Consider the following 12,948-nt stretch of genomic DNA (forward strand, 5'->3'; position numbering starts at 1 on the left):
CAAGGACTGGGTAAAGAACAAAATAAATATTTGTAGGTAGTTTAAAGGGAGAATGAGTAAGTTGGATGTAACCCTGTCCCTTCCAAAGAAAAGCATTGAATCCATTCAAATATTTTAAAGTCATTAACTGGAGAGATTCAAAAGGTTGATTTTACTAGTTTGCTTTTCAGATTTGTGATCAACGTGTGTGTGGGGGGGGGAGAGGAAGAAGAGTCGAGAAAGTGTAGGGAAAGGAGTACACACTTTTTAAGTCCAGCTGAAGAGATTGAAGTTGATTGCGTGAAAAGTCAGCTGCCTCTTTGTGTCTGTTAATCAAGTTCTAAACAGTTGGTGCCGGGAAGTGTTTACTCAAGAACCTTCGGCATATACCCTGTCTTTCTCACTGTCCTTTTAAAATGGGATTTCACTGAAATTTGGGACGTTCCGCAGTCGGCTGTTTATTTCTCTCGATATCAGCCTATTGGGAAGGCTGATTGTGTGTCTGAGATTAAAGAGACGGGAGAAGCGGCTTCCAGCAAAGGCTCCTGCCGGCGATCCTGGGAAATGTTTTCCTTCCTAGGCTGCGGAGTCGCCGCAGTTGGTGGCAGGGGCCACAGGCCGTGCGGGTCCCGGGCAGGAGAGCGCATCACCTGTTGGGGCCTACGGGAGCGCGCGGCGCGGGGCTGGCCTGGGCACAGCCCGCGTTCCTCGGGGGCCCGGCCCGCGGGCGGGCGGACAGACGGACGGACGCGGGGACGCGCGCGCGGGGGGACGCGGGAGGCCCGGCGCTGGAATGCAGTTTTCCCCGGCGAGAGAGACTTTGTACCGGAGTGGAGAGTAGTTTGGGGTGGGGTTTCGCACCGTTCCCTCCTCCCCACCCCCGGGCCCCCTTCCAGGCGCTTTCTGGGAGCTTTTTCAGAACTGCGCTCTGAAGTTTAAAGACCAGCGAAGGGCCTGGGCCGTAGGCAGGGACAATGGAAGAAAATGAAAGCCAGAAATGTGAGCCGTGCCTTCCTTACTCAGCAGACAGCAGACAGATGCAGGGTAAGTAACAGGCTCATTCAAAGATGGAGTTACGGTTCCGCGTGTCCCTCGCCGCTGGAGGCTGCTTTTTAGAACTGCAGACCGGGCGCCTGGCACAGAAAAGGCGTATTTCTTGGGGTGGTGCGTTTCCCAAACTGAGTGGAGAGCTGTGAGCTGGACTTTATCTCTGGAAGGATTTGCTTAAGCAGCAAAAGAAGTGGCGGGGTGATGTCACGTTTGTAGCCCCGTAAGCCGTCAGTACATGCTAGATCTCTAGGCAATGACAAATATATCGCTAAAAGCAGCTTTTCATACTCACTGCTCCAGCCGTGGGAGAGAGGAGCTCTTTCTGGAAAGCTCTCTCTGGGACGGCAACACTTCCATTCATTGGTTCGGGGATTCCATGAGGCAAAGGCACGTTGGATGCAAGTTTTGTCGTATTTGAGAGTTAAATCGCAGAGTTTGGGCTGTTTTCTTTTCCAGATCGGAACAGCAGGGGAGCACTTGTCCAAGTGGGGGAGAGATGGAAAACTCGGTGAATTTTCTGTATGCTTTCATTCAAAAGTTGGGAGCTGTTAGATAATTTTCTCCGAGCAGTTTCCCTTTGTGTTTATAATAGACTTGTCTTTTCCGTAGGGAATTTCCAGAAGCCTATGTTGTTCCAAAGAAATTTTGCAGTGGGGTTGGGTTGCAGTGGAGAAAGGACTCCTTTGCTGTGCAGTGTCTGACGTCTGTGATTCCAGAGCCTACCCTGCAGTATCATACAGGCAGCATGTTCAGACACCAAACAATCGAGAAGCCCCCAGCCCCCAGCCTACCCCAGGTTCATCCGGGGGCCAGTTAGTAACGGTGTTTGCCGGGCTGCTGTGATGTGCGTGGGAGAAGCAACTGCACAGGGGGAAAGGTGTGTGTTTTTTTAAAAAGGCAAAAGGGAAGTAACGAATGACTCATCCGCACCGAAAATGCAAAACTAAGCCAGACAGAAGAAAATGCAATTAGAAGAGATAGACACACACACACTCCCACCCACCCAGCAGTGAAATGCAGGAAACCTTAAGACCAGTAAATCCTGGAGAATCCCAGTCGCATAGCCATCAACTAGCCGGCTGTGTTTGTGCTTCCAAAGCACCACACTCTCCTCAGTGGGGCTCCCTCGCCTCCCTTTCTCTCCCCATTTTGATAGACAGGATCCTCCAGCAGGAATTCAACCTCTGGGCTTCTGTTGAAATAAAAATACTCAGAATCTAGAGGGGCAACAAGAGTGGGACCGATTTAAGAAACGACTTTCAAACAACCGTAGCAATTCGAAGATACTTCACAGGCTGGAGACCGTCAGACTGAGTGTGATCACTTTCTTTCTTCATTCATTCAACGAATATTGAGCATCTGTTACTTGGGAGTTACTGTTTTAGCTGCTGGGGATCCAGCAATGACCAAAATAGACTAAAAACACTTGCCTTCATTGAATTTTTATTCTGAGGGCCAAGTTTGGGGGGAAGGGGAGTGGTGGAGCTAGACAATGAACAAATAAGGAAAAGAGATGGCATATTAGGTGGCAGGGTTACCAGCTTTGGCAAAGAAAAATACAGAATGCTTAGTTAAATTTGAATTTCAGATAAACGGCAAATAATTTTTTAGTATAAGTATATCCCATGCAATATTCAGGACATACTTATGCTAAAATTATTCGTTATTTATCTGAAATTCAAATTTAACTGGGCATCTTTTGTTTTAGCTAGTAACTCTGTTAGGTGGAAATAAGGCCGTGGGGAAAAATAAGGCAGGGAAAGGGAGGATTGAGTGTGGGGAGGGGGCAGGGGGTGAACCCGTAGTAAGGTCATTAGGGAGAACGTCACTGCTGTGATATTTGAACAAACATCCGAAAGAAGGAAGAGCATTTTCAAAGAACAGAGTGGGGAAAGGATGGGAAGAAAAGAGGTTAAGAGAGAATTCTAGGCCGTATCAGGTAGGGCCTGTGAGAGTGTAGTAAGGACTTGGGCATCTGTTTCAAGGGAGGTGGGAGCGCCTGGCAGGCCTGAGTGGTCTCATAAAGGGTGGGTCCTGGGTGCTGTACTGAGAATCACCCCACTGGGAGTGGGGTAGGGCAGGGAGCCCAGTTGGGAGGCTTCCACAGTAAACCGGGCCCTCGCTTGGGCCAGCGGGTAGGGTAGTAGAGTATTGAGGATGAAACCAGATTTGCCAAAGTATTGGATATGGGGGTGTACGAGAGACAGAGGAGTCAGAGATGAGTTCAAAAATTTTGGTCTGCGCCTTTGGGGAGTTGCCATTTACCTGAATGGGAAAGTGTTTGAGAGGAGTAGCTGAGAGGGTGTTTAATGGCTTGGAAGTGGGTGGAGAGCAGAAAATCTTTTGGATATGGTGGGATCAAGAGGCTTATCAGGCATCCAAGTGGAGATGATGTTGATTGCGATTTGGATATTCATGCCTGGAATTGAGGAGAGGGGACCGGGGATTGTGAAAGATGGGCTAGGATTCGGTCCATGTGCAGAAGGAAAGGTCCCAGAGATGCGCCCCAGGGCACACCAGCATTTAGGTCAGGGAGGCTGGAAGGGGTGGCTGGAGAGACTGTGAAAGGGAGCTGAGAATCCCAGTTAGATTTCTAAGATCCGGTTGAGTCCTGGGTGAAAATGGTGCTGCGAAGGAGTGTGGCCTCATCTCCAGTTCTCTGATGCACGAGAGGCCCACGCAGGGAGGCCAGGCCTCTGATACCGGCATCACCCGAGATGCCACACGCCCACTCCTATCCTTGCACACTTGATCGTATTTGGCATTGTAATGCCGGTGGCAGTGTGGTGTTCGGGGGCAGAGAACATACCTTCTTTGTCTTCACATCCCCAGCACCTAACTGAGCACCAGGCAAGAGACAGCGATCAAGAAATTCGTGCTGAACAGAAGGCTAATTATACCACCCCAGGGCTTTGAGTTTATCAATCTACAATAGATAAGGATCCCTTGGGTGATCATGTAACTTGTTCAAACCGAGACAGTTTTGAGAGTGAAAGGGGGGAATGCTATAAATAATTTCGCTGGGACGACAGTTGTAACCCAGAACTGTTTGGCAAACTGGGCGCATATGGTCACCTCGAGAATAGCTCTTATAAATGAGGCTCCCAGGGCTAAATCGTCAGCTAGTGAGTAATAACAGTGTGAAAGGGTACTCGCAAGTGCACAGAGGTGCTTAGTAATTAGCGGTTGAATTTGAATCTAACCATATCACTTCTTTTGAAGGCCCTGGACTCCTCAGAGGGGTCCTGGGGATGCCTGTCCACCCACAGCAGCCCTGAGGCGACTGCTTTTGCTCTGGCCCCAAAGGTCTTGAAACCCCTGTGCAAGTGAAGTGCAGTCAGCCACCTGCTTACCTCTGCCACCCCTGATTCTCCCGTGTCTTAAGATACTAGTATTTACTGTGGTGGTAATCATTTCACAATATATAAGTGTATCAGTTCAATACATTGTACACCTCAAACTCAGACAAGGTTATATGTCAATTATATCTCAATGAAGCTGGAAAAAAGAATAGTATTGGCAGCCCCACAGAATGCAACCTCGGGGAGTCCCAGACATTTTGGTCTCTGCTCCGGTCTCCTCTAAAATTGCCCCATCGGTTTCTGTCTCTTATCCTGCTTTACTCTTCAGAGCACTTATCACTATGTGACATTTATATGCACATTATCTGTTCATTGTCTGTCTCCCTAATTATAATGTGGATCCTCTTTGAGGGAAGGGAATTAAGTCTATCTAGATCGCCATTTCACTACACTTCCTAACTCCTTTCAGTGTTTGGAGCAGTCACTCAATAAATATTTGCAAAAAAATGAATCAATCAATTAATCAGCAAACCAACCTTTGAGACAAGAATGCTTTCCTGGGTAGGGGAGGGGCTGTTGCTATTTTGTCTAAAATCTCTTCCAGAAACCTCTTTTTTTAAATTTTGTAAGGTTTTTAGAGCAATGTACATAATGATCTGGTTTCAGCTGTAATTTCTGTGCCCATTTGTCTCTGGTGGTGATCTTTATGATATTAACAAGAGAGCTGGCAAACCGAGGGACCCTGTGGGCCCCCAACAGAATGTGTGATAGATACGTAGGAGTCAGATAACCTGATCGCCGTAATGTCTGTGGCTTAGCGTAATCAAGGTTCATTTTTTTGAACGCATTGGAATGTGGACATTCTTGGCCGAGTGGAACTGCTGGGTGGTTTACCTCCAGACCACCCCGGGGCCTAGGTTCCTTCTGTCTAGTTATGACGCCATTCCCCAGGCTCTGGGAGGCTTCTGCTGGAGCTTTTGCATTTAACCGGCCAAAGGGGAAAGGGAAAGGGCACGGAAGATTATTCAGGAGGTCAGGGGCCAGGACTACAGGTGGCCCACATCACTTCTGCCCACATGGCATTGCCCGGGATTAGAACAAGACCCCAGCTAGATGAAGGGGCCTGGAAAATGCACTTTTCTTCTGTGTGCACAGGAGGATGCTGCGGTTTGAATACACGAACAGACAAAGTGTGGCTGCTGCCATGGTAGATCCAGGTAGATTGTGCAGCGAGTCAAAGCTGCAACTCCCCGCGATGTTCCGAGGCAAGAGAGCATCCCGGCACAATTGAAAAAGCGACACCTTAGAGACAGCTGACCAGCAGCCACTAGGAAGCAGTGGGGGACTCCTTCCCTAGGAGGCCAGGGCCTGCCTAATCTGACCCAGGAATACAATGTCAGAAAAGCCATCAGCCCTGTTCCTGGCTCTCGGGTAGCAGGCAGGCGTGGGATGCCTAAATGAAGCCAGGTCCGGATCCCGTTCTGCAGGTCAGCCGACCCAGCCCAGGCAACCCGAGAGGGGGCCAAGAAGCCGGTCTCGGCAGCTCCCGCAGCCTCGTGCCTGCAGGATGATTTGCTGTGTGGTGTCTACCTTTGGATGACCCATCTTCCATAATCCTCTGCCTCCCCGGCATACCTGGTACATACCTGCCCCTCCCCATGTCCCCACTTTCTACTTTTCCTTTCCAGAAGCCCCCATCCCAGCCAGGAGGCCCTTTGAAACTCAGAAGAGTCTCTCCCTGGCACTTCTGCTCTCTTGATCCCCACCCACTCCTGCTTGGGAAGGGTTGGAGGGGCCATTCTCCCCTGGAAGCTCCCAGCTGGAAACGAGCTGCCGGAGGGATGGCTCTGGGCTGGGGAGGGGTAGGGAGGGAAAACTGGAAGCCTTGTCTCCAGGCTCCAGCTTCATTATTTGTTTGACCCCGATTCCCAGAATAGCAAACAGCTCGACACACCCAGACTTAAATGTTAGCACCAAAGTGCCCTCCAGGCAAGGGTTAGCACTGTGTTTCTGTTTGCGCGCCTGGGACAGCATGTCCATGTGGATGGTGAGGAATTGGTGGGACTTGAGATCTCTGACTCCGCGCTGTGGAATTGTGACTACGCGTCCTCTGCTGCTCCCCTTTGTTTGTTTCCTCCTCGGCTGAAAGATCCCATTCTCCCCAGATGACCGGAATGGGAGAGCAGTCTCCTCTCCCTCGGGCATGGGAGTCGGTGGCTTCCAAGAACTGAGTCTCATGGTGGGAGAGGCTCCAGTGACCGGGAGGCTTCGTGTGGGAACAGCGTTGGGTTGTTATGGGTGCCGTGAAAGTGGAGCAGGGGCCTGGTGGGGACCCGTGAGCAGATGGGGCCCAGAGCTGAGTGAGGGGCAGGCAGGTGAGGCCGGGGAGGGAGTGGGCGCCCAGGGCAGTTAGGTGTCTGCCAGTGGCAGTGCACTGGTGCCGTTCGCTGCTGCCCTCCACCTCGCCTTAAACCTCCGTAAGCACCTGGAGGCATTTTAGAAGAATCCACACGACAGAAAAAATGGAGAAGTAACCTAAGATTGACGTGACCTTCTTAGTGGGCAGTGTTAGGAAGGGTGGGGCTCGGAGGGTCGCACAGTTGGGGGCTGCTCAAAAGTGGATGTTGACAGATGGACTCTGAACTCCCAGCTCTGCCCCTCCCCGCTCCTTTCCCAATTTATCTCAAAGAATGTGCAAAACTCTTTTCAGTCTCCAAGGGATTGCTGTTCTGGCGGTTTCGACCCCTTCTGAGGATCCTGAGATGAAACAGAATGGTTCTTGTGAGTCTGTGTGGCAAAGCAAGGCCGAATGGAACTTTCTGCCCTTGTTGGTAGTTGAAGAACAGGAGTGTTTATCCTTATGGGTGTATGTGGATGCTTGTTATGTTATGTCCAGGTGAAGAAATCACCTTCCCAGCGATTCCATCCTGCTAATTAATCTAGCTGTCCTGGATGACTTTTCAAATATATTATTTTCATGATGTCAGAAGTAATCAAGGGCATTTCCTGGCGGTCCAGTGGTTAGGACTCCGTGCTTCCAATGCAGGGGGCACAGGTTCAATCCCTGGTTGGGGAACTAAGATCCCACAAGCCGTGCGGTATGGTCAAAAAAAAAAAGAAAAAAAAGTAATCGTAAAAATCCACTTGGAAGTCAGCTGTGTTATATCACATATATAACAAATTTGGCTAATACAAAACTCACATGCACACACTCACTCAAGAAGATAAGGCTGAACCTCTTCAGATTGCCCACATATTTACCAACCTGAGATACGGCATTTTCTGCACCTGGCTTTATCCCGTAGATCCTATTACCTCTGTGTCGTTAGAGAAGAAACCACAAATGAGGTAGCCATCGCGTGAGCCCATATAATGAGAAGGTAAACTAAGTGAATGGAATTATAGTTAATCTCCCAATATCTTTTTTTTTTTCCAACCCAAAGGTCTTTATTGGATGCTTACTAATGATTAGCACGGGCTGGGTGCTGAGGGAAATTCCAAAGAAACACGTGCATGAAAGCTCATAATAAACAGTCGCGTTCCCTTCTCACAATTTTCTTATTGATCCTGCAGTATCGATAGCACAGGTAATGTTATCGCACTCTCCACTTTGTAGGTAGGAAATCAAGACAGACAGACACCAGACGGCTTGGCTAAAGCCACATGTAGAGTTGGCAGTGGAGCAGGGCCTAGTACTCAGGGCTTCTGTGTGATTCCTACCGCCATCCCCTTCCCTGTTGAAAAAATACTTCACTCAATAATTGCGTAACATGAGGTGCTCCCATGTTCAAGGTGATTTTCAGTGGAAGACTCTTCTCATCATTTGAAGAAAAAGGGAACCATTTCCACCCATTCTTCCAGATTTCAATTCCATTATTTCAGGAGTGATTTGAACCTCCCTGGTTTCATACTGAGTCCCAGAGCCTTTTTATTTATTTGTTTTTTTCAATGTCTTTTAATCCAATAGTTCTGTCTTCTCCCCCTTCTAAATGTACTGCTGAAACTGATGAAAAGGAGAATGAACTAATTGGGCTATTTTTTTTTCCTTCCCTTTCCTCATCAGTATCTGATGGAGATGCTGTAATTAGCCACGTAATGAGAAGTGAAGGGTAAACGAGAAGAATTATTCCCAGAACACACATCTAGGGGTGAAAAACTGGAGCAGGACAAAGAGCCAGAGATTACAGTATTTTCTGTGCCTAAGCAAGGCTGTTGTACCTACAGTTCTAGACACGAGCATTTCTAGGTAAAGAAGAGGGAAACTGTATTGGTGTCATTGCCTCTGGAGGAGCTAGTTCACGTGTAAACTCTGGACACGTGTTGGTTTATATCACTGGTGTCAAGATTTAGTTCTCTGAGACTCTATCCTAAGACTCTTAAATATTGGGTGTATTTTCTGTACTTAATTTTTTAAGATAATTAGCAAATACACTCTTAAATTGGAAACTTATTTTTTTAAAATAATTTAGAGTATATTTATAATAAAAAATTTTTAAAAATTAAAAAAATGGGACTTCCTTGGCAGTCCAGTGGTTAAGACCCCGTGCTTCAAAGGCAGGGGGCGCGAGTTCAGTCCCTGGTCGGGGACCTGGGATCCCACATGCTGCGTGGCGCAGCACAGCCAAAAAATAATTTAAAAATTAACAAATAGAGAGTATTTAAAAGATTTAAATTTGCATATCTAATACCAGTTCAACCATGCTTATTTTATTAATGAAGACAGTGAGGCTGAGAGAGGTCCCGTCGTTTGTCCTGAGTCTAGGATTAAAGGACTCCTGAGACCCAGCCCTGTGCTTTTCCAGGGAATGCAGTGGACGAGGATACCTTACTCTGCCTGCGTCTGCGTTACTGTATATGAGCTGCTCTCCATGAAGAGAACTTGCAAGCTTCTCAAGTACTTCAGAATGCTTATTACTTTCTCTTCCTATTCTGTTTTTTGTTCTGTTTTGTTTTGGTGTTTTTTTTTTTAAGAAGTAACTCCTGGGACTTCCTTGGTGGCGCAGTGGTTAAGAATCCGCCTGCCATTGTAGGGAACATGGGTTCGAGCCCTGGTCCAGGAAGATCCCACATGCCGTGGAGCAACTAGGCCTGTGCGCCACAACTACTGAGCCTGTGCTCTAGAGCCTGTGAGCCACAGCTACTGAGCCTGTGTGCCACAACTACTGAAGCCCGCATGCCTAGAGCCTGTGCTCCGCAACAAGAGAAGCCACCGCAATGAAAAGCCTGCGCACTGCAACGAAGAGTAGCCCCCACTCGCCGCGACTACAGAAAGCCCGCACGCAGCAACGAAGACCCAACGCAGCCAAAAATAAATAAATAAAAAATAAATAAATTCATTAAAAAAAAAAAAGGAAGTAACTCCTCTTTCTCAGTTAACTGGAATAGTCAAACCTGACACTCCATTTGCCATCCATTGAGAATGAGTGGAGATTCGCTATGCGTGGTCATTGCCAGCCTCAGTTGCTCAGTTCTAAGTAGGAATCACTTGTTCCTACCTGGCCAGCTCAGAGGCCAGGTGTCTGGGTCAGGACCTTCAAAATGCACCATCTCTCTTCCCTTTTCATTGAGTATTTCAGGAAGTCTGTTTCAAGTAAAACGGGTCTAAGCCTTTACATCCCCTCGATTATTACCTGTAATAATATTCTTCGGCTTGCTTGGTTTGTGATAACAGGGAGAAATTGAATTTTCAAGTGGTTCACGTGTCCATGATTATAACGGCTATTTTTGGTCTTGGAGATAAAACAGATGTTTCAGAAACCACCTTCAGATTATAAAAATACACAAAATCCTGTTACCAGGATGAAACTGTGTTTAAAAATAAAGAAATAATCAGAATCACGGAAGTTAACTTTTCTGTAATTACAGATGAAGGTGAAGGGTAACCCAAATTGCCTGCAAACTAGTCCGACCAGGGGTTCTCGTTTTGAATAACTTCAGGGAAAGAGTCAGAAACTGTAGAGTTTTTGCTGCAACATCTTGATTTCTAAAGTGCAGTTTTGCATATTTCTTTCGATTGTTGATTTGCTCCCCTCCTTGCCACACACACACACACACACACACACACACACACACACACACACACGTGCTAAGTTGCATTCATGTTTTAACAGCTGCTCCAAATGCTCTCGGTGCTCTGTAGATGAGATTTCTAGTGTGAAATCATTAATTGTGAGCTGTGTCTTTTTTGTTTTTCAGAGCAAGGAAAGAACAATTTGCAGGTAGCATCCTTAGAAGATGCAGAATGTCGCAGAACCAAGGAACGCCTTTCTAATGGAAACAGTCGCGTTTCAGCTTCCAAATCTTCCCGAAACATCCCAAGGAGACACACTCTAGGTGGACCTCGAAGTTCCAAAGAAATACTGGGAATGCAAACATCAGAGATGGATCGTAAGAGAGAAGCTTTCCTAGAACATCTAAAGCAGAAATACCCCCATCATGCCACAGCCATCATGGGCCACCAAGAGAGGCTGAGAGACCAGGTACAGATATATGCTGCCGTTTCACTCTGCAGAGCTCATTCTTTTTTTTTTGTTTCTTCTTCTTCTTCCACTTTTATTGAGATATAATTGATCTGTGGCACTGTACATTTAAAGTAGACAGCATAATGATTTGACTTACATTCATCACGAAATGATTATCACAGAAAATTGAGTGAACATCTATCATCTCGTTTAGATACAAAATGAAAGAAATAGAAAAACAATTTTCTTCCTTGTGATGAGAACTCTTAGGGTTACTCTCTAAACAGCTTTCATATATAACCTACGACAGTATTATTACATTTATCATGTTTACTTTACATCCCGAGTACTTATTTATTTTATGACTGGAAGTGTGTACCTTTTGACCACCTTCATCCGATTCCCCCTCCCCGTGCAAAGCTCATTCTTTAATGAACATGAGGGAAAGTAAAGACCTTCAGTTTAAAGGGGAAACAAATAGTTGAGTGGGTTGTGCCCACTGTTGCGTTGTCCCAGATCTCTTTGGGGGGTTATGGGAAGGAGGCAGATTGGTTTGACCTGACGGCTTAGCCCTCTTTATCAGCAACAGTCAGAGAACCGGAGGTGAGAGAAGAGAGACCCGGAGAATATGCAGTTCCCCTAAAAGAGCGTCCCAGCTTCAACCACAAATACATGTAAAGTGCAGGCAATGCACGGGTATCACTTGACTGAGTAAAGCACGGGACCAACTAATGTGTACCCCGGTAGCACTGAGTGCTGGGCACAGTGAATGAATGAATACATGTATACATACGTACATAGATTTTTCAGGCTAAAACAGAGCATGCAAAGGGGTAGACTTGTGATGAACCCCTTTTCCTTAAAAAGCTGACATTAGGGTTTTGTTTTCTGCTCTTTTCTCTTTTCTAATCGGAGATGTTTTCCTTTTGCACGCTTGGCTTTCTGCTGTCATCAGCTACCTGTTTTCTCAGGTTATCCTGACAACCATACAGATACCACCCGACTGTGGCTCGGGATGCTTTTGTTTCTTGGCTGTGTGTATAGTTACTTGTTAGCAGACAGCGTGGGTTTGGGGTTACAGGAGATGGGGGGGCCACCCTCCTCTGTACCCCTCACAGATAGGCGTCTCCATCTGCGGATGGAGACCATGGTAACGGAAGCAGAGCACACTTAGCCATAGGACTGGTCGGGACAAGGGCAGGCTGTTATTGATTTCGACACTAATCGAAATTAGTAGAGAGACAGGTAGAGAGACAAGCTCTGTGTCTTAAGTCTGCTCTCTCGCCAGTTAGTTACAAAAGCGATGTCTAACGGCTTTTGACCGTCTGTGGAAATGGAGATCGGCACCAGCCTGAGTAATTTAAATCTATACTTTATCCTCAATCTCCTGTGCCCCTTTAAATGGAAGCTTCTCTTCTATGAAATCTTCATCAGAGTGCCTAAAAATGTGAAATATGCCTCATGAACTGTATGTTGAAAAGTTCACATTCCCAAGAGGCAGTAGGCCCAGAAGAAGAGAAACAAAAGAAGAATCCGGGTTGATGTAGTCGAGATGAGCAGATTAATTCTTCAGTAAATAAGAAAAGGATGGCCATCTTCACTTCAAGCATATATAGAAAATACCCCTATTTTCTTTTATTTCTATTTATTTATTTTTTAAATTTATCTCCCCATCCCCGTTTTATTGAGATATAGTTGACATATAACAAAAATACCTCTATTTTCTATTGATAGTTGGACACTATCCATTTAATTAATGGAGTTTATGCCTCTCTCTGTGTCATAATATATGAGGCATCATACTTTATCCAGTGCTCTTCGGATTGAGGAAACTCAGGACAGTTACGATTATACAATTTGGTAAAGAAAAGTTGGAATTTGAATCCAGTTAAGTCTAAATCCTTGTTTATTCCACTGTTCTATTAGTTGAAAATCATTGCGTATAGAGTAGATAGTATGGTCTGTGTATGAGGTATAAGGGACATGGTGTGTGTGTGTGTGTGTGTGTGTGTGTGTGTGTGTGTGTGTGAGAGAGAGAGAGAGAGAGAGAGACAAAGATAGAGAAAGAGGCTATAGGGACAGCGATCTGGGTGAAGGAGGCTAGAGAGTTGATTTGTGTTGAGTGAGGAAGGCAAATGTATATTTTTGAAGTTAAA

General features: G+C 46.4%; 1 protein-coding gene across 7 annotated transcripts in view; it reads left to right on the plus strand.

Annotated features, from left to right (window-relative positions):
* The first annotated feature begins 778 nt into the window (after window positions 1–778).
* The window catches only part of KIAA1217 (KIAA1217 ortholog), a 330,037-nt gene continuing 317,867 nt past the window's right edge, over window positions 779–12,948 (plus strand). The window contains exons 1-2 of one of the 7 annotated variants that reach the window (XM_060161598.1): window positions 779–1,023; window positions 10,527–10,810. In XM_060161598.1, the coding sequence (XP_060017581.1) occupies window positions 954–1,023; window positions 10,527–10,810 (354 nt within the window). In that variant the 5' untranslated portion in view covers window positions 779–953. The remainder of the gene's footprint in view (window positions 1,024–10,526; window positions 10,811–12,948) is intronic. The other 6 variants (XM_060161618.1, XM_060161607.1, XM_060161567.1 and 3 more) reach the window with 6 other exon arrangements.

The sequence above is a fragment of the Lagenorhynchus albirostris genome, chromosome 1 (assembly GCF_949774975.1).
Source record: "Lagenorhynchus albirostris chromosome 1, mLagAlb1.1, whole genome shotgun sequence".
NCBI lineage: Eukaryota > Metazoa > Chordata > Mammalia > Artiodactyla > Delphinidae > Lagenorhynchus > Lagenorhynchus albirostris.